At 49.6% G+C, this 17,362-nt stretch overlaps 1 protein-coding gene and 1 non-coding gene across 3 annotated transcripts; one reads left to right on the forward strand and one right to left on the reverse strand.

Moving 5' to 3' along the window:
- Positions 1–3,583: 3,583 nt before the first annotated feature.
- On the reverse strand, positions 3,584–13,897 carry SLC35E4 (solute carrier family 35 member E4). 2 transcript variants are annotated; one of them, XM_060269431.1, is made up of 3 exons: positions 13,541–13,897; positions 12,069–12,768; positions 3,584–8,656 (listed from the first exon to the last, which is right to left on the reverse strand). In XM_060269431.1, the coding sequence occupies exons 2-3, from the start codon at positions 12,706–12,708 to the stop codon at positions 8,235–8,237; spliced, it is 1,062 nt and encodes a 353-aa protein (XP_060125414.1). In that variant the 5' UTR covers positions 12,709–12,768; positions 13,541–13,897; the 3' UTR covers positions 3,584–8,234. The 2 variants fall into 2 exon arrangements, with proteins under 2 accessions (XP_060125414.1, XP_034954448.1); XM_035098557.2 differs by having other exon boundaries at positions 13,421–13,896.
- TRNAA-UGC (transfer RNA alanine (anticodon UGC)) lies at positions 4,115–4,184 on the forward strand. Its single transcript has one exon. It is a non-coding gene; the product is annotated as a tRNA-Ala (tRNA).
- Positions 13,898–17,362: the final 3,465 nt, after the last annotated feature.

Raw genomic sequence — 17,362 nt, forward strand, 5'->3', positions numbered from 1 at the left:
CTGCTTGACTGGAAGTAAGCTCCCTGAATTCAATAGGACTTACTTTTGAGTAGACATTAGGTTAGGATTACACTGCTAACGTTTCTCTTTAAAGCACTATAATATAGGCATACTTATGTTACTGCTTTTTATATAAACTGCTCCAATATGTTTATCATATTTAGTTTATATAAATATAGGGTTGCCAACAAAGCATTCTGTCTTAAGCAATGGCAACCATGATGTAATTAAGCAGGTAAATACATTATCTCCCTGCCATAGCTGCCAAGTTCTCCCTTTTTTTAAGGGAAATTCCCTTATGCTGAATAGGCTTCCTTGCGAGAAAAGGGAAAACTTGGCAGCTATGCTCCCTGCCAGGAAAAAGCTTCACCTGCCGATTCTTCTTGTTGCTCTGTCTGCTGTTAGAGGAGCAGGAGCACAGCCAGGATGTAAAGGTGGCAACTTGGGCACAAGAATATAAACCAGGCATCCCCAAACTGCGGCCCTCCAGATGTTTTGGCCTACAACTCCCATGATCCCTAGCTAACTGGACCAGTGGTTGGGGAAGATGGGAATTGTAGTCCAAAACATCTGGAGGGCTGAAGTTTGGGGATGCCTGATATAAACCAAAGAGCTCCACTGGGTTTACAGAAACCCAGATGTCTTTTCCAACTAGCTTTAAGAATTCAGACACACAGATAAGCAGCAAAAAGATATTTCCAAAATAGGAAAAGCCTCGTATCATGATGTCCACTGTGTTCTGAAAAGCTAAAGCCAAGAATGTGTTTACTTGTTGCTGGTTTTTTAACTCTTTTATTTTGCAGCTGTTTTCAGTAGTTTTTAATGTGCTTTTATTACATCATTTAATTTATTTAAAATTGTGTGCTACCTTGAAAGTCCTTGTCCAGTGTCGCTGGATTGTTGGTGCCTCCAGGTGACCAGTTTCTTGAGCATCGATCCCGATTTGTTTTCAGGGAGGTTAGACGATGTTGCAGTGAAATTGCATGACATTGGCTGTTTAACGATTCATTTTAATTTGTATGTTGGGGAGGTTAGATGACGGTGCATCGAAACAAGGGTTATCTCACTGTTTCCAGTGCATTTCCCCACGGCTTTCATTATTGCAAAAAGTCTAATCTTTTGTCAGGAAGTGACTGAATCTCACCTGAAAACAGCAACAGTCTGAAAGCACCCTCCATTCATCCAGAGATCCGAGGGCTAAATTGGGAGCTCTTTTAAACGACTCCTCTATTCAGCCATCATCCTGACTTGTTCCATCTGGTACGCAGGCTGAGACCCTACCTGCCTGTGGACTGTCTTGCCAGAGTGGTGCATGCTCTAGTTATCTCCCGCTTGTACTACTGCAATGCGCTCTATGTGGGGCTACCTTTGAAGGTGACCCAGAAACTACAACTAATCCAGAATGCGGCAGCTAGACTGGTGACTGGGAGCTGCCGCCGAGAACACATAACACTGGTCTTGAAAGATCTACATTGGCTCCCAGTACGTTTCCGAGCACAGTTCAAAGTATTGGTGCTGACCTTTAAAGCCCTAAATGGCCTTGGTCCAGTATACCTGAAGGGGCGTCTCCACCCCCCATCGTTCTGCCTGGACACTGAGGTCCAGCTCCGAGGGCCTTCTGGCGGTTCCCTCGTTGTGAGAAGCCAAGTTGCAGGGAACCAGGCAGAGGGCCTTCTCAGTGGTGGCACCCGCCCTGTGGAACGCCCTCCCACCAGGTGTAAAAACAAAACAAAAAACCAGCTACCAGATTTTTAGAAGACATCTGAAGGCAGCCCTGTTTAGGGAGGCTTTTAATGTTTAAGATTATTTTATTTCATTTTTCTGTTGTAAGCCGCCCAGAGTGGCTGGGGAAACCCAGCCAGATGAGCGAGGTATAAATAATAATATGTTGTTGTTGTTGTTGTTTGCACAAAACTTTAACATGTACAGTGTCTACAAAGCCTCCCGTTACTCTGTGTGTGGCAGCTTTGGGGATCCCTTGCCCTAAATCCTTTGCCCACTTTCCATTTCCTTTTAGAGCTCCAATGCGCTCAGCTGCTGCGTGCAGGACGGATGTCCACCCCGTGTGACATTGCCTGGCATAAGGATCCTGCCTTTCTGCTACGGTTCTAGCGTTGAAAGGCACAGGAGCCCTGCTGAAGAAAGGTGGTGACAAACCAGGAACAGAATGTTCCCTGTGTAGTGCGGCTCCCGGGAGGGCGAGATCATGCCAAGACGTTAATCTTGTTAATCCAAATTGGGGGGGGGGAGGGCGATAGGCAAGGGAGACTAAGTACCAAGCAATATTATTTCCCCTTCCGTTGCCTTCCTGGGCCCCTTACTGAAGGGTGGAAGCCAGAGTCAACTCAAGATCTGTTTTAAACTGAGATGAAGCAATAGAGCTCCAGGTCTCCCCTACATCGGCTCAAATACATAGCCAGTGTCAACTTATTGATTAATTTTCCTAGTAGGGCTTGTTTCCCATACTATTTGGTACCATTGGTCCACGCTTCCTCCTGACAGGTCTTTCCGGTGTCTGGTTATGGTGCTTCTGGTTGCTGAGAGTAAGTGGGTTATGAGTTTTTTGTGATGCGGGTGGGCATTATTGTCCTGGAAGATGTTTAGCAAGGCCAATTCTGGGGTAAATTCTAATGTTTGTTGGGTTATGTATTTCTCTTATGGTTGTTGTCCAGAATAGTTGGATTTTGGGGCACTCCCACTACATGTGGAAATATGTGCCATGTAAACCAAGAAAACCCATAATAATAATAATAATAATAATAATAATAATAATAATAGCCAGTGGACAGCTCCTTACTGCCTCAGGAGCGCAGCAAGAAAACTGGCCAGATCAGCCGAGGGAAATCAGTGGAGAAGGAACAGAGGGCCTAAGATGTGGCTTGATCTTCCGCCTCCATTTATTCCATACATTGGGGGTGGTGGTGAGGAACCTCAGGCCTGGCGGGGAGTCAGTGTGGCCCTCCAGGACTATCTGGCCCTTGGAATGCTCTCCAGGCTACACTCCCTGTCCCCAGGCCCTGTCCTTCACCAGCTTTGTTTCCTACCCGCCATGAGTGTTTTTGCCTGGCTAGAATATGCCCTTGAACTCCGACAGCACCTCCTGCTTGCCTGCATGGTAGATAGAGCTGTGTTTGGGTGTGAGTAGGAACCTGCCTAGTATGTACAAGTCGAAACTAATCATTTGTTTCTCTGCCCATCTTTGCCTCCAGTCCAGCCTATCCCTGGCACCGTTGCCCAGAAGAGAAGGCAGCCCTCAGGCTGAAAAAGGTGCTTCACCCCTGGTGTGGGATGAAAAACCTCCCCTTGAGTTTGCTGCTGGCAAAAGCAGCCCTTTCATGCGACTGGCTGCCATGGCAACCGTCCATGATGGGCAGGAACAGGCATATTCCTGCATCGCCCGCCTTCTCTGGCAAGGGAAGGGCAAAGACCTTGGGGAATTATCCTCCTCCCTGATGTGGAGCTATTTCTTTTCTCGAAACAGCTGCTGGAGGTGGAGGAGTGGGCTCTCCCTCTCCCTCTCGCCCACATCTCTGTTTCCCTCCCTTCCTTGGGTCGTTCAAGGACACAAGCGCAACTGCTCAAGTAAGACAAAAATAGAGCTTTATTTGAAGGGCAAATGAAACCGGAGAGGGCGGCCTGGCCTTCTTTGTGCTCTGGTTACGCCAGAGGTTCCCTCAGTCGCCTCGTTGATCAGATGGCATGACCCGGACGGTTCACGAAAGGAGAACTTGACAACACATCCCTAGCTGGGACGGTTCAGGCTGGGTGTGATACTGCAAGGATCGCACACTACTGGAAGGAAGGATCGGGGACGAGAGCGGCGATGGCATCACCGGACAGGAAACCGGATAGATACAATTCCCCAGAGCTGTTTGTGCAAAAATTACGATGCCTCCACAACGGTGGTGATTTTGTTAACACTCTCCCACCAAGGACCTCAACATGGCATATGCGGTCCTCTGCCTACCCTTTATATGCTCATGACAAAACCCTGTGAGGTAGGCTAAGCTGACAGACACGGTCAGTCGGGATGTAACGATCCTGGCTTTGCAAACCATGGTTTGTGAAACCGAGCCTACGCACTGCTTTCCCTCCCCGGTGGCTTCAAAGAAAGGGACGTAGCTCAGTGGTAGAACATCTGCCTTGCAAGCAGAAGGCCCCGGGTTCAATCCCTGGCATCTCCAGGTAGGGCCGGTGGTGATGTCTCAGATCTGAAACTCTGGAGAGTCGCCGATAGCCTATGTAGGCAATTCTGAGCTCTGATTCTGTGTGAGGCAGCTTCCTATGTTAATACTGGTGAACCAAACCACGGTTTCCCATTACACACGAAACTGTGGCTTTCTGTTACTAGCCAGAATCCCAAAAACCATGGGGTATGAAGCCAGGATAGTTATGTCCGAAGAGTGACTGGCCTAAAGTCACCCATCGGGCTTCATGGCTGAGTGAGGACAGTAACTCAAATTTCCCTGGGTCCCGATTAGACACTTTTCACAACTACACCACTCCGGTTGTCACAAAATACCTTGTGCTTTATGGACAACTCAGGCGGCGGTTAACAATGACACAGGGCCTACCCCCCACCATAGAAATCTGGTTTTATGAAACAAATGGTATCGTGGGGAGACTTCTGCCCTTCTATCAATCCATAAACAGGAGGCCAGAAGAGACCAGAAGCCCAAGAACTCTCAGTACTGAAGTCCTCAACAGTGGTGGGTTTTTTCTACCTTCCCCTGTATACTGCCTCCGACAGAGGACAGACACTAGGGGTGGCTGTTCTAGCCGATGTCTTTTGGGTACCAGTGGGACAGACAGACCCGATCCACCAGCACTTTCAAACACTTTTACTCAGCCCTATATGAACGTATCCAGAGGAATCGTCATATTGACTTTTCCTCATGTCAATGGGCAAAAGTGGTGCCTTGCGAAATTTTATCTCAGGCACAAAGTGGCTAGGGCTGAACCTAATTCGACCCTCCCCCCTCCCCCAAAAGACACACACATATTATAATAAAAAAAAGTTGAATAATTTACACACTGGCAAAAACATTTGGCCACTCACACCCAGCACTGCTGGGTGCTCACGGCTAGCCTTCTAGTGGCAATCATATAAATCTGCTAACAGTTTTTTCCTGCTGCACCAAATTGATTCTGGCAGGCTATGTGGGGGTCAGTTCAGCCTTTATGTTTCCCCTTACACTTGAATAGGGAAACGCCTGTATCCACAGCCTTTTCACCAGGCACAAATGTGTTGGCTCTGCCCGTGATATCCGGAACCCAACCTTCTCCCAAAATGGTGTCCTCTTAGATGTTTTGACTACGGCTCCCAGCATCCCCCAGCCAAAATGGCTGTACAGTGGTACCTCGGTTTATGAACACAATTGGTTCCGGAAGTCTGTTCATAAACTGAAGCGTTCATAAACTGAAGTGAACTTTCCCATTGAAAGTAATGGAAAGTGAATTAATCCGTTCCAGATGGTCCGTGGAGTAAGCGTTCATAAACTGAAGCAAACTTTCCCATTGAAAGTAATGGAAAGTGGATTAATCCGTTCCAGACGGGTCCGCGGAGTACTTAAACTGAAGCGTTCATAAACTGAAGCATGGGTGTAATTGGTTCCGGAAGTCTGTTCATAAACTGAAGCGTTCATAAACTGAAGCAAACTTTCCCATTGAAAGTAATGGAAAATGAATTAATCCGTTCCAGATGGGTCCGTGGCGTTCATAAACCGAAAATTCATAAACCGAGGTGTTCATAAACCGAGGTTCCACTGTACAGTGGTACCTTGACTTACGAATAACTCTACTTACGAATGTTTCTACTTACGAACGGAGCTCCGTCCGCCATCTCGGATGCGGTTTAGATAGGATTTTTTCGACTTACGGATTTTTTTCTCCCAATGCATTCCTATGGGATTCGACTTACAATTTTTTTCGACTTACGAATGTGCGTTCGGAACGCATTAAATTCGTAAGCCGAGGTACCACTGTAGTTGTAGTTCAAAACAGCTGTGCTGGTAGGGTCTGGTGGAAATGGAAGAACAAAACATCTGGAGAGCGCCAGGTCGGAGAAGCCTGACCCCCCCCCCACACTGATTATCGAACCCCCTTTGCTATAAATGACAGCAAGCTGACATTGGCGCATGTTGCAGACATTACGGATATGTACATTATCCTCCGCTTGGAGAGAATGCAAAACAGGACAGCCAGTGTCGTAAGGGGGAAATGACAACCCACTTCTATAGGAGTGGCTGAAAGCCAATCAACACTTGCAGGTGAATCACATGGCACATGAGTTCCACATTGAACCGCAGGAACGAACACCAAAGTATGCAGAGTGAACACTTCCCTGCGTGTAGAAAGCTAGCCTCCCAGGGAGTTTGGGTGGGCTAGAACTCTCACCCCCTCACATGCTAGACTTCCACGTGCAAGCAGAAATTGGTCCAAGAGAATTCTGTGCCATGTGATTTGATCCGCTTTTGACTCCTTCAAAGCGGGGTGCATCCCCACCCCACAATAAGAAGTAAACAAATACAAACGTGTCCAAAAGCATTCCACCCTGTGGAGGGTAATACTGACCATTTTCACCCACTACCAGTGGGCTTTTAATGGGTGCCCATTCATCAGAGGATTTCAGTGAATCTGGTGGGCAGGTGGAGAATGCCCTTTGAATATATTCACACAAGCCAAACAGTAAAGATTTTCTTCATCCACCGAAAGCAAATAAGCACCCTAAGGTAGGAGTTCCTAGTCCAGGAACGGGGGGACTTTTATAGTCCTCCAGATGCTGGGACTACAATTCCCATCATCCCTAACCACTGACAAGGATGGCTGGGGCTGATGGGAGCTGTAGTCCAACAGAAACTGGAGGGCTGCAGATCTCCTCATCCTTGATGTAGCCCAGTGAAGATAAGGAAATACTAATGGGTGTCTACTCATAAGCAAATGTGCATGCGCTCTCTCTCTCACACACCCTTAATCCATTAGCAGGCAGCATAGAAATAAAACATCCATCCATAAAAATTGCACTATACGCCACCCCACCAGATGGCAGTAGAGAACGGAAATAGACATAGACACACACACACACACACACACGCACGCACATGGATGCCCCTGAACACCCCACTTTTCATCTCCATGTTCCTCCTCTATGGGAGCTCCTCCCCCCAGCTCATTCAATACTTTAGTACCAAGTGGGGAGCCCTGCCCAAGGAAAGGGGGAACTCTGTGCCACCTCCCTCTGCGGGCATCAATCCCACATCAATCCCTCGGAGGGGTTGTGAAGGAACTGGCATGAGAATTAGCATGGCTGCAAAGTGGCTTGCGGAGATCAGAGGTGCACTTCGGCACACGTTCAAGTCTCAACATTTTTTAAAAAAGGAGGAAACACTTGGTTCCCCCCAATTTTTAGCCCTATGAGAAGTAGCGGCTGGTGCCAGGGAGCTCTTCTACTGAGGCAGCTCCGCTCTTCCCTTCTCTCTTCCCCAGAGTCTGCATGTTTGAATTATCTGCCTCGGAGGAGCTGGGGAGCCTACCTGCCTGTAGAATTCTAGCACATCAGGGAGAAAACGAGAACAGAATCCTCTCTCCCCAAGGTGCTAGCTTTCTAGGGGCAGGGATTTTTAAAATATTTTTTTAAAAAAAGATTCGATGTAGGTGAGAATTCAGATACGCAGCAGAATCCGCTCCCCGCACCCCCTTCCGTCAAATCCTTCGGTGGGGAGAGGTGCCATCTCCTGGCTTCCTCTAAAAATCAACTGCTGTATCTCTTGCCCAGTGAGTAAAATGCCTGGGGGGTCAGATGGGGCTGAGTTATTTGGGGGAGGATAAGCCTTCCCACAATTCTTGCATCTGAGCGCCCACTGCCCCCTCCCCTGCAACGTAGAGGCGTGCTATGATCCATCAGAGAGAAGTGGCACTCCCTCCTACAGCGGCAGTAGTGGCTGGCACCCATTGGGATTGGCAGGACAGAAAGCAGGGAGCCCAGCAGTAGGTGGCGCCAGAGAGGCCACGGCAGGCCGAGTCAACTCATTCTTCCCCGTCCTCCTCCCGGCTGAGCAACACTCAGACCGGGGAGCAGGAAGCCGGCAGCCAGTGCCAACCCTCCTGGACCAGATGGGGGCTGGACGAGAGCAGGCTGAGGTTGGCGGAGCAGACCCCACCCCACCCCACCCCATTGGCCCTACGGCTCCTGTGCTTGGCAGTCACAGCTCCAATCACGTCCTCCCTCTCTCTGCTTACTCCTCTTTGCCCCGCCCACCCCTCGAGCGCCAGCGGGAGGCGATGCAGTCACAGTGATGGTACATGAAGACCCCGAAGAGGGTGAGGGTGATCCCCGCGTAGCTGAGCAGCGTCAGGCGGCTGCCAAAGAGGAAGTGGGAGAGCAGGAGGTTGCCCACAACGTTGAAGTTCCCCAAGACGTGGATGGTGAGGGCCGACGTCAGCGAGATGACGTAGAAGCTGGACAGGTTGTACACCACCGAGCCCAGGCAGCTGAGCAGGACACAGGCCCAGAGATCCCCTCCGTAGGCCAGGGTGCCGTCCCAGGCGGGCCCCACCTCCAGGACCAGAGCGGCCGCAAAGAGGATGTAGAAGCTGGGCAGCGAGGTGAGGCAGAGCAAGGTCAAGGAGTCCAGGCGCTCCTCCTGCAGGAAGGTACCTGGGTGAGAGGTATAACAAATCGTCATCATCATCATCATCTGGCTGGGTTTCCCCAGCCACTCTGGGCGGCTCCCAACAGAATATTAAAACCCCGATAAAACATCAAACATTAAAAAACGTCCCTAAACAGGGCTGCCTTCAGATGTCTTCTAAAAGTCAGATAGTTCTTTATCTCCTTGATATCTGATGGGAGGGCGTTCCACAGGGAGGGAGCCACTACCAAGAAGGCCCTCTGCCTGGTTCCCTGTAACCTCACTTCTCGCAGGGAGGGAACCGCCAGAAGGCCCTCGGAGCTGGACACCAAATTCAGAGAGGGGAAGGCTAGCCAGCCCTGAGGAGGGAAAGAAAAGCACAGAAGGAGGCAGGAGAGAACTTCCCAGAGGCATGGCCACTCCTCGACATGGCATGGGTTTCTCCAACGTGGCACCCTGCCATTGTTTTGGACTACAACTCCCATCAGCCAGGACGGCCAAGCAACCCATCAGTCCCAGCTTCATACAACTGTTTTTAGATATGTTGTAAGTCAGGACCCAGGTGGTGCTGTGGTTAAACCACTGAGCCTAGGGCTTGCCGATCAGAAGGTCGGCAGTTCGAATCCCTGTGACAGAGTGAGCTCCCGTTGCTTGGTCCCAGCTCCTGCCAACCTAGCAGTTCGAAAGCACGTCAAAGTGCAAGTAGATAAATAGGAACCGCTACAGCGGGAAGGTAAACGGTGTTTCCGTGTGCTCCTCTGGTTCGCCAGAAGCGGCTTTGTCATGCTGGCCACATGACCCGGAAGCTGTACGCCGGCTCCCTCGGCCAATAATGCGAGATGAGCGCACAACCCCAGAGTCGGTCACGACTGGACCTAATGGTCAGGGGTCCCTTTACCTTTTAAGCTGCTCAGAGTGACTGGGGCAACCCAGCCAGACGGGCGGGGTATAAGTAATAAAATTATAATTAATTTATTATTATTATTATTTCAGATTTTGGGGGAGGAAGCCTCATGCATAGAAATGCTCCCTCACAGGTAGGAAACTCCCCGCACTTAGAAAACCAGCAGGTCAAGGAGGAGGCTCACTGCTTATGTGCAGTGAATCCTTTTGTACAGAGCAGCATTCGACCCTGGGAGTCCCAAACCCACAATTTGAAGCAGTACAGCCCTAACACAGGTTTACCACCTCACTGAGAACTAGGCCCTTGAGTCCTGACCTTTTCCAAACTGTATATGTGGGTGTTGTTGTTGTAGTAGTAAAAAGATGTGTTTTTGAAATAAAAATAAATCTATCATAAAGCCCCCAGTGGCCTCTCCTCCAAAAGTAAACAGCCACTTACATTTCTCTGAGCATCAAATGACCAAGCAAGAATGAGGAAGTACATGTTAAATTTGCACAACCCTGCATTAGAGACAAAGTCCAGCCTAGATATGATGTTTTAGGCATTAGCCTTTTCCAAGTTGATGCCCCCCCAAGTGTTTTGGACTATAGCTCCCATCAGTCGTTGCCAGCATGCCAGTTTTGACTGACAGCTCCCATCAGCCCTGGCCTGGGACTAATGGGAATTGTAGTCCCAAATGCCTGCCAGGCAGCAGCTGGAGAAATGCATAGAGCAGAGATGGCCAAACTTGAGTCTCCAGCTGTTTGGGGATTACAACTCCCATCATCCCTAGCTAACAGGACCAGTGGTCAGGGATGATGGGAACTGTAGTCCCAAAACAGCTGGAGGGCCAAGTTTGGCCATCACTGGCATAGAGGTTCACTGGTGTAGGGTCACATTCACACCATCCATTTAAAGCACTATGATCCCACCTTAGACATGGAATTGTAGTTTGTTAAGGGTGCTGAGAGTTGTTAGGAGAAACGCCCCCTCCCCTAAAATGCTCTAACAATCAATCTCACTTCCTAGGAAACTGTGGGAGCTCCAGCTCTGAAAAGGGAATAGGTATCTTCTAACAAGCTCTCGGGAGTCTTTAACAAACTACAACGCACAGAATTCTTGGGGGAAAGCCTTGACGGTTTAAAGTGGGATTTGTGGTGCTTTGAATAGATGACATGAATCTGACCTAGCTCCACCATTAGAAGGTTCAGAAGGCTGTATGTTTAAGTTACACACAAACTGGAACGAGCTATCCCATTTCCAAGACAACAGCCCAGCGAAGGATAAAGCGTTCCCTTCTGAAAACCTCCCTGCAACGATTTAGCATCCCAAAACAAAACATGCCTTCTGCCCTGCTCAGCGTTTTAAGTTTCAGCACACAAACGAAACGAACGATTCCAGGTTCGAATCTGGCTCTGGTTTCAACGCAATTAGAATTCTGGGAAGGGCTGGGCTCTGCTTAATGCAAAACAAGAGACGTTTTGCAGATGTGGTCGATTGGCATAATTCCTCCATTATATATTCCCAGGAAGAACTAAAACAGGACAATCATATTCTTCAAGCACATGTCTGCAGCCATAAGGACGGTAGTCTGCAGCCATAAGGACGGTAGTAGTAGTAGTAGTAGTAGTAGTAATAATAATAATAATAATAATAATAATAATAATAATAATAATAATACCCCACCCATCTGGCTGGGTTTCCCCAGCCACTCAGGGCAGCTCCAAACAGAATATTAAAAACATGATGAAACATCAAACATTAAAAACTTCCCTAAACAGGGCTGCCTTCAGATGTCTTCTAAAAGTCAGGTAGTTGTTTATTTCCTTGACATATTATGGGAGGGCGTTCCACAGGGTGGGCGCCACTACCAAGAAGGCCCTCTGCCTGGTTCCCTGTAACCTCACTTCTCGCAGGGAGGGAACCACCAAAAGGCCATGGAGCTGGACCTCAGTGCCAGGGCTGAACAATGGGGATGGAGACGTTCCTTCAGGTATACTGGGCCGATGCCATTTATGGCTTTAAAGGTCATCACCAACACTTTGAACTGTGCTCGGAAACGTACTGGGAGCCAATGCAGATCTCACAGGACCGGTGTTACATGGTCCCGGCGGCCACTCTCAGTCACCACTCTAGCTGCCGCATTCTGGATTAATTGCAGTTTCCGGGTCACCTTCAAAGGTAGTCCCACGTAGAGCGCATATGCAGTAGTCCAAGCGGGAGATAACTAGAGCATGCACCACTCTGGTGAGACAGTCCGCAGGCAGGTAGGGTCTCAGCCTGCGTACCAGATGGAGCTGGTAGACAGCTGCCCTGGACACAGAATTGACCTGAGCCTCCATGGACAGCTGTGAGTCCAAAATGACTCGCAGACTAGAAACTCACTTTAAAAAGGACCATCAAGAAGGGCCAATGTTCCACACAGGCCACCCTCCCCATAGCTGCCAAGTTATCCCTTTTTTAAAGGGATTTTCCCTTATGCTGAATAGGCTTCCTCGCGAGAAAAGGGAAAACTTGGCAGCTATGACCCTCCCGCAGCCATGCAAGACACTCACTTTGCTGTATGGACTTCAGCCCGCGGAGGAAAGTGGCGGCAAACAGGAAGCAGCAGCCGGCTTGGTCGAAATGCACCTCCCCAACGATGCTCAAGGAAGCCCCCAAGCAGATGGGCCCCATGGCCACGTACTGCAGGGGGTGGTGGTGTTTCCCAAGCAGCACCTTGGAGAGCGTCAGGGTGAAGAACGGCGTTGTAGTGTAAACCATCTGGGCAAAGTCCAGCTGCACGTAGTTCAGCCCCAGGTTCCCAAAGGCCACACTGGCGCAGAAAGTCAGGCTCAGCAGGAAAAGCCTGCCCTTGGCTCCAGGGCACGGGGCGGGGTACCCGGCGCTGCCGGCCCACAGCTTCGCCAAAGGGTTGCCCACCACCACGGCCGTCAGCATGTGCAGGGAGGAGAGCAAGACCGGGTAGCGGAAGTTGTGGACGGCAAAGATCCACTTGTTGAGGCTGGACATGGTGGTCCCCGTCACCAGCCAGACGAACACCGTGAAGACAAGGGGCAGAGCGTGCCGGGGCGGTTCGGGGGCCCTTTGCCCCCCACGCAGCAGCGGATCTGGCTCCCAGGGAGACAGGGGCCGTGCCCCATTGTCAGAGTTCATTTCTGCTTCATTTCTTCTCCCCGGAGAGGGTGGGCACATCGGGGGCGGCAGCCTGACATCGGCACAAGGGACAGAGTCCCTGCACAGACAGCTGTGAGCCTAGAGACAAAATGTTATCCTGAAACAGTCATCCAACTAACCCAGGTGTCAATCTTATACGGCTTAGGCCCAGGCTAGCTGAAGGACCATATTCTCCCATATGAACTTGCCCAGGCTCTGAGATCTTTGGGGGAAAGCCCTTCTCTCGGTCCCGCCACCCACACAGGAATGCTTGGTAGGGACACGGGACAGGGCCTTCTTAGTGGCTGCTCCCAGACTTTGGAGCTCCTTCCCTGGGGAGGCCAGACTGGCTCCCTCCTTGCTGTCCGTCCAATGGCAGGCAAAGACTTTGATTCCAACAGGCCTTTTGGAAAATGACTTCTTTTAAGGCGCTATTTTTACTATCAGCATTTTAAAGGATTTGTTTTCATTCTGTTAAGAGTTCAATTCCTTTTTAACAATTACCCGTTACCCGTTTTTAAGCTTTTTGCATTGTATCGGTGTTGTTCTAATTTGTGAAAGCTGCCTTCAGTCCCAGTCTGGGGGAAAGCTGGCATATAAATAAATAAATGAATGAATGAATAAATAAATAATATTGCATGAGCTCACTGTCTCCTGGGCTGGTTTTAGTGCCCACACAAAGTTTGCCATGTGCTGCTCAGCTATTTTCCCCTTCCTGTCTCCTCTCCAGAAGTCACTCCCAGTGACTCACCAGTATCCTATTTCCAGTCCCAGCCGGGGAGCGAGCAAGGATCCCTCTGGCTTCCTCAGGGGGAATCTGGAAGAGACAGAGGAGAAACGCCCTGGGTGTGCCTTGACGTTGGAGAATCACCTTCGGCTGCGACCTCCAGCCCCTGCGATGTCCGGCACCTTGTCAGCTCCGGCGGGACAGGAATCCGGCGGCTTCTAGACCCTCGGCGAGCCTCATTCTGTAGGACGACACACAACAGATTAGATCCCTGGAGTCTCACTTGAACCGTGCTGCGGAGGTCTGCCGCCTACGGAGAGAGATGCTGTCCCAGTCGGCGAGAGGCTGAGCCGCTTCTGCTGCCAGCTAGCCTTGTGCAAGGATGCCGGGCAGGCGGAGAGGAAGAAGGCAGTGGAAAGTGTGATGGGCTGCCTGGGAGGTTGGCAGCGAAGCTCCTCCCTCTCGTATCCTGGGACTGCAGCAGCAGCAACAACAACAATGGGTCATGTGTCTGCGTCCTTAAAGTGATCAAGGCCAGGCAGCCCAAGCGGTTTGTGGGCCCGCCCAGGCCGACTCATCTGTGGTTTGTCCCTGTGGGAGGAAAAAGATCGTACAGACTGTCGGAAAGAAAGAGCAGTCGGGAGAGCATCCTAAACAAAAAACCCAGTCACCATGGAGACACAGCAATGGGGAGAGAGAGACTGTGCCACGCTATGCCTTTAATGTTACGAGAGACATTGCACATATTTTTGTAAATCAAGAATATCTGAAGAAGTGTGCATGCACACGAAAGCTCATACCAAAATAAAAACTTAGTTGGTCTTTAAGGTGCTACTGAAGGATTTTTTTCTATTTTGCTTAGTTTAAAAAACACACACACATGGCTTCCACCCCACTCAAGGATCCTGGGAGCGGTTGTTCCCGCCGAACTACAATTCCCAGCACCCAGAACAAACTACAGTTCCCGTGATTCTTAGAAGGGGGAACTACGGGCTTTCAATATGTGTCCAAAAGTGCTTTCAAAATGGTGATGGAAGCTGCTGCAGCCATTTAAAGCACGCATTCATTGATTTCTTTATCGGTGCTATTAATAAATTTATTACTCGTCGTTTGGCAGGAAGCTCCAGGGTGAGTTACGACGATTTAAAATTAAGACTAAAAAAGAGGAGATATAGTACAAAAAAGTGAATAAGGAGTGGGCTATCTTTAAGGAATACATCAAAATCTATGTGGAAAAAGTAGAACTTTTGACAGATATTGAGTGAATCCAGAAAATGATTAGAGTGAAAGGAGAGTAAAGTTAAGATAGAAGAGATTTAAGAAATAACGAAATGTGTTTAAGCTAATTGGAAAAATAAAGTAGCGTAACAAGAACGGCTGGAAGTCAAGTCACTCGGTGGGTGTCTGTGTGGGGTAGGTGTGTAGGTATGTTGATATGTATAGTATAGGTAGGTATTATATAATACAGGTACGTTTTGTGCTATGAAAATAATGTAGTGTGTTGTGTATACATGTATTGTGTAAATGTATGTGTTTTATATTAAAATAAAATAATAATAAAAATTAAATTAAATTAAGAATTTAAAAAACCTAGATTGCAGTCACGGGAATAGGGTGGGCCTTGAAAACACACACATTTCAGGTGTCAAAGGGTGGGGTGAAGAGGTGCGTATTCAGCATTCTCTGAGAGCCATATATTGAAGGTGTCAGGCGCACCTCTGTGGAGAGTTTCTCAATTTCATAGAATCATAGAGTTGGAAGAGACCACAAGGGCCCTCCAGTCCAACCCCCTGCCAAGCAGGAAACACCATCAAAGCATTCTTGACATATGCCTGTCAAGCCTCTGCTTAAAGACCTGCAAAGAAGGAGACTCCACCACACTCCTTGGTAGCAAATTCCACTGCCGAACAGCTCTTACTGTCAGGAAGTTCTTCCTAATGTTTAGGTGGAAACTTCTTTCTTGTAGCTTGCTCCGTGTCCGCTTCTCTAGAGCAGCAGAAAACAATCTTTCTCCCTCCTCCATATGACATCCTTTCATATATTTGAACATGGCTATCATATCACCCCTTAACCTTCTCTTCTCCAGGCTAAACATACCCAGCTCCCTAAGCCGTTCCTCATAAGGCATCGTTTCCAGGCCTTTGAACATTTTGGTTGCCCTCTTCTGGACACGTTCCAGCTTGTCAGTATCCTTCTTGAATTGTGGTGCCCAGAACTGGACACAGTACTCCAGGTGAGGTCTGACCAGAGCAGAATACAGTGCTACTATTACTTCCCTTGATTCTAGAAAGATGCTATACTCCTATTGATGCAGCCCAGAATTGCATTGGGGTTTTTTTAGCTGCTGCATCATTTAGGGGCTGCCACTGAGAAGGCCCCATCCTGGCCCGTCACCCCCACCAAGCTTGGCTGTGAAACTACCAAAATTACAATCAATATACATTTAAAGCATGTGGCTTTCACCCAAGGGATCCTGGGAATGGTAGTTCCCCCCCCCAGAACTTTAATTCCCAGCACCCAGAACAAACTACAGTTCCCCAGGATTCTTTGGCAGGAAGTCACGGGCTTTAGGCATGTGTTAAATGTAGTACTTTAATATATGGGGTGGAAATGCCCTAAGGTGGTGATATAAGCCGCTTCAAAGCAGCGGTGTTTGCTGGGGCATCAAGGGAACTGTAGTCTCTGGCTCTGCACTCACCATGCATTTAAGGCACATTTAAACCACCCACAAACCCCAAGAAACCTGGAAATAAAACAGCTGGAAATAAAATAGCAGGTTTAGGAAGAAGGTTCAAATACTAAGCAAGTGGGGACCTGAGTGAGAAAAGCAACAACTGACACATATTATTAATAATAATAATTAAATTTTGTATACTGTCCCTCCTCCATAGGCTGACCTTTTGCCTGGCTTCTCAACCGCTATCAACACCACAAGGCAAAAACTCCTCCGCTCACCCCTGGGTGAATTGCACACAAAGATTAATACCTGGAGCCCAAGTTGCACAGAATCAAACTAATTAGGAGTCAGGAATCACAGATTCTGTAGTTCTGGTAGCAAAAGGGGGGAAGGCCACACAGCTCAATGGAAGAGCATGTGCCTTGCATGCAGGAGATCCGGGTTCAAATCCCTTGGCAGCATCTCAAGCTAAGGCTGGGGGGGGGGGGAAGGCTCCCTGCCTGGATCCCTGGAAAGAGGCTGCTGCTGCCAGTCAGTGCAGACAGCACTGAGCTGTGTGGACCCGTAGGCCTGGCTCAGAATAAGGCAGAGTCCTATGTTTACTCAGAAGCAAGTCCCACTTAACCCTTGCGCTTTCGATGGCTCCTGGCATCCACCAACCCCGTCCAGGGAGACCCGCACACGCGTCTCCCTGGGTTAGGAACCGCGTCACGTCTGAACCGAGCACCCTCGCCTCTCCGCAGGCCCGGGAAGCAACTATACCGGCCAGAGGAGGGAGATATGGGTGGAGGGGAAGAGTGCGGCGTCCTGAAGGTGACTCTTACCTTCAGGTAAGGCGGGGCGAGGCGCAGCTCCATCGCAGCCAGCCGGGGGGGGGCACCGGCTGGGTCCCCAAGGGATCGCTCTTCCGAGAAGGCGAGGCAGAGCCGGGGCGAGCCTGTGGCTGGGACCACGCACAGATCCCCGGGGCTTAGCATCCGAAATCGGGTCCTTCCTTGCCCTTGGGTGTCATTTCCCACGCTCCCTTTCCAGGCGATGATGCGCTCCTCCTCCTCCGGTATCCTTGCAATAACCCCTCGGAGGCGGCAGATCGAGGGGAGAAAGGAAAGCGATGGAGGAGAGAAAAAGGAGAAGGGGGGGGGGGGTCGCAATCGCTTTGCAGGGTTTCTTTTCCGCCCCCTAGCAAAGCGAACGGGAGCCTGCCGGCCAAAGCCGTCTCGCCGGCGCCGCCTCCCGGCTGCAGGTGGGTGGTGCCAGTCTGGCTTACGCGCACCGAAGGAGGAGGAGGA

This window comes from Zootoca vivipara, chromosome 17 (assembly GCF_963506605.1).
Source record: "Zootoca vivipara chromosome 17, rZooViv1.1, whole genome shotgun sequence".
Classification (NCBI taxonomy): domain Eukaryota; kingdom Metazoa; phylum Chordata; class Lepidosauria; order Squamata; family Lacertidae; genus Zootoca; species Zootoca vivipara.

What these genes read in the sequence shown, in the direction of transcription:
- SLC35E4 (XM_060269431.1), bottom strand. Translation starts at nt 12,708, where the DNA reads ATGTGCCCACCCTCTCCGGGGAGAAGAAATGAAGCAGAAATGAACTCT. An exon ending in GCTGAAGTCCATACAGCAAA is followed by an intron (nt 8,657 to 12,068) that starts GTGAGTGTCTTG and finishes CCTCTCACCCAG; the next exon opens with GTACCTTCCTGCAGGAGGAG.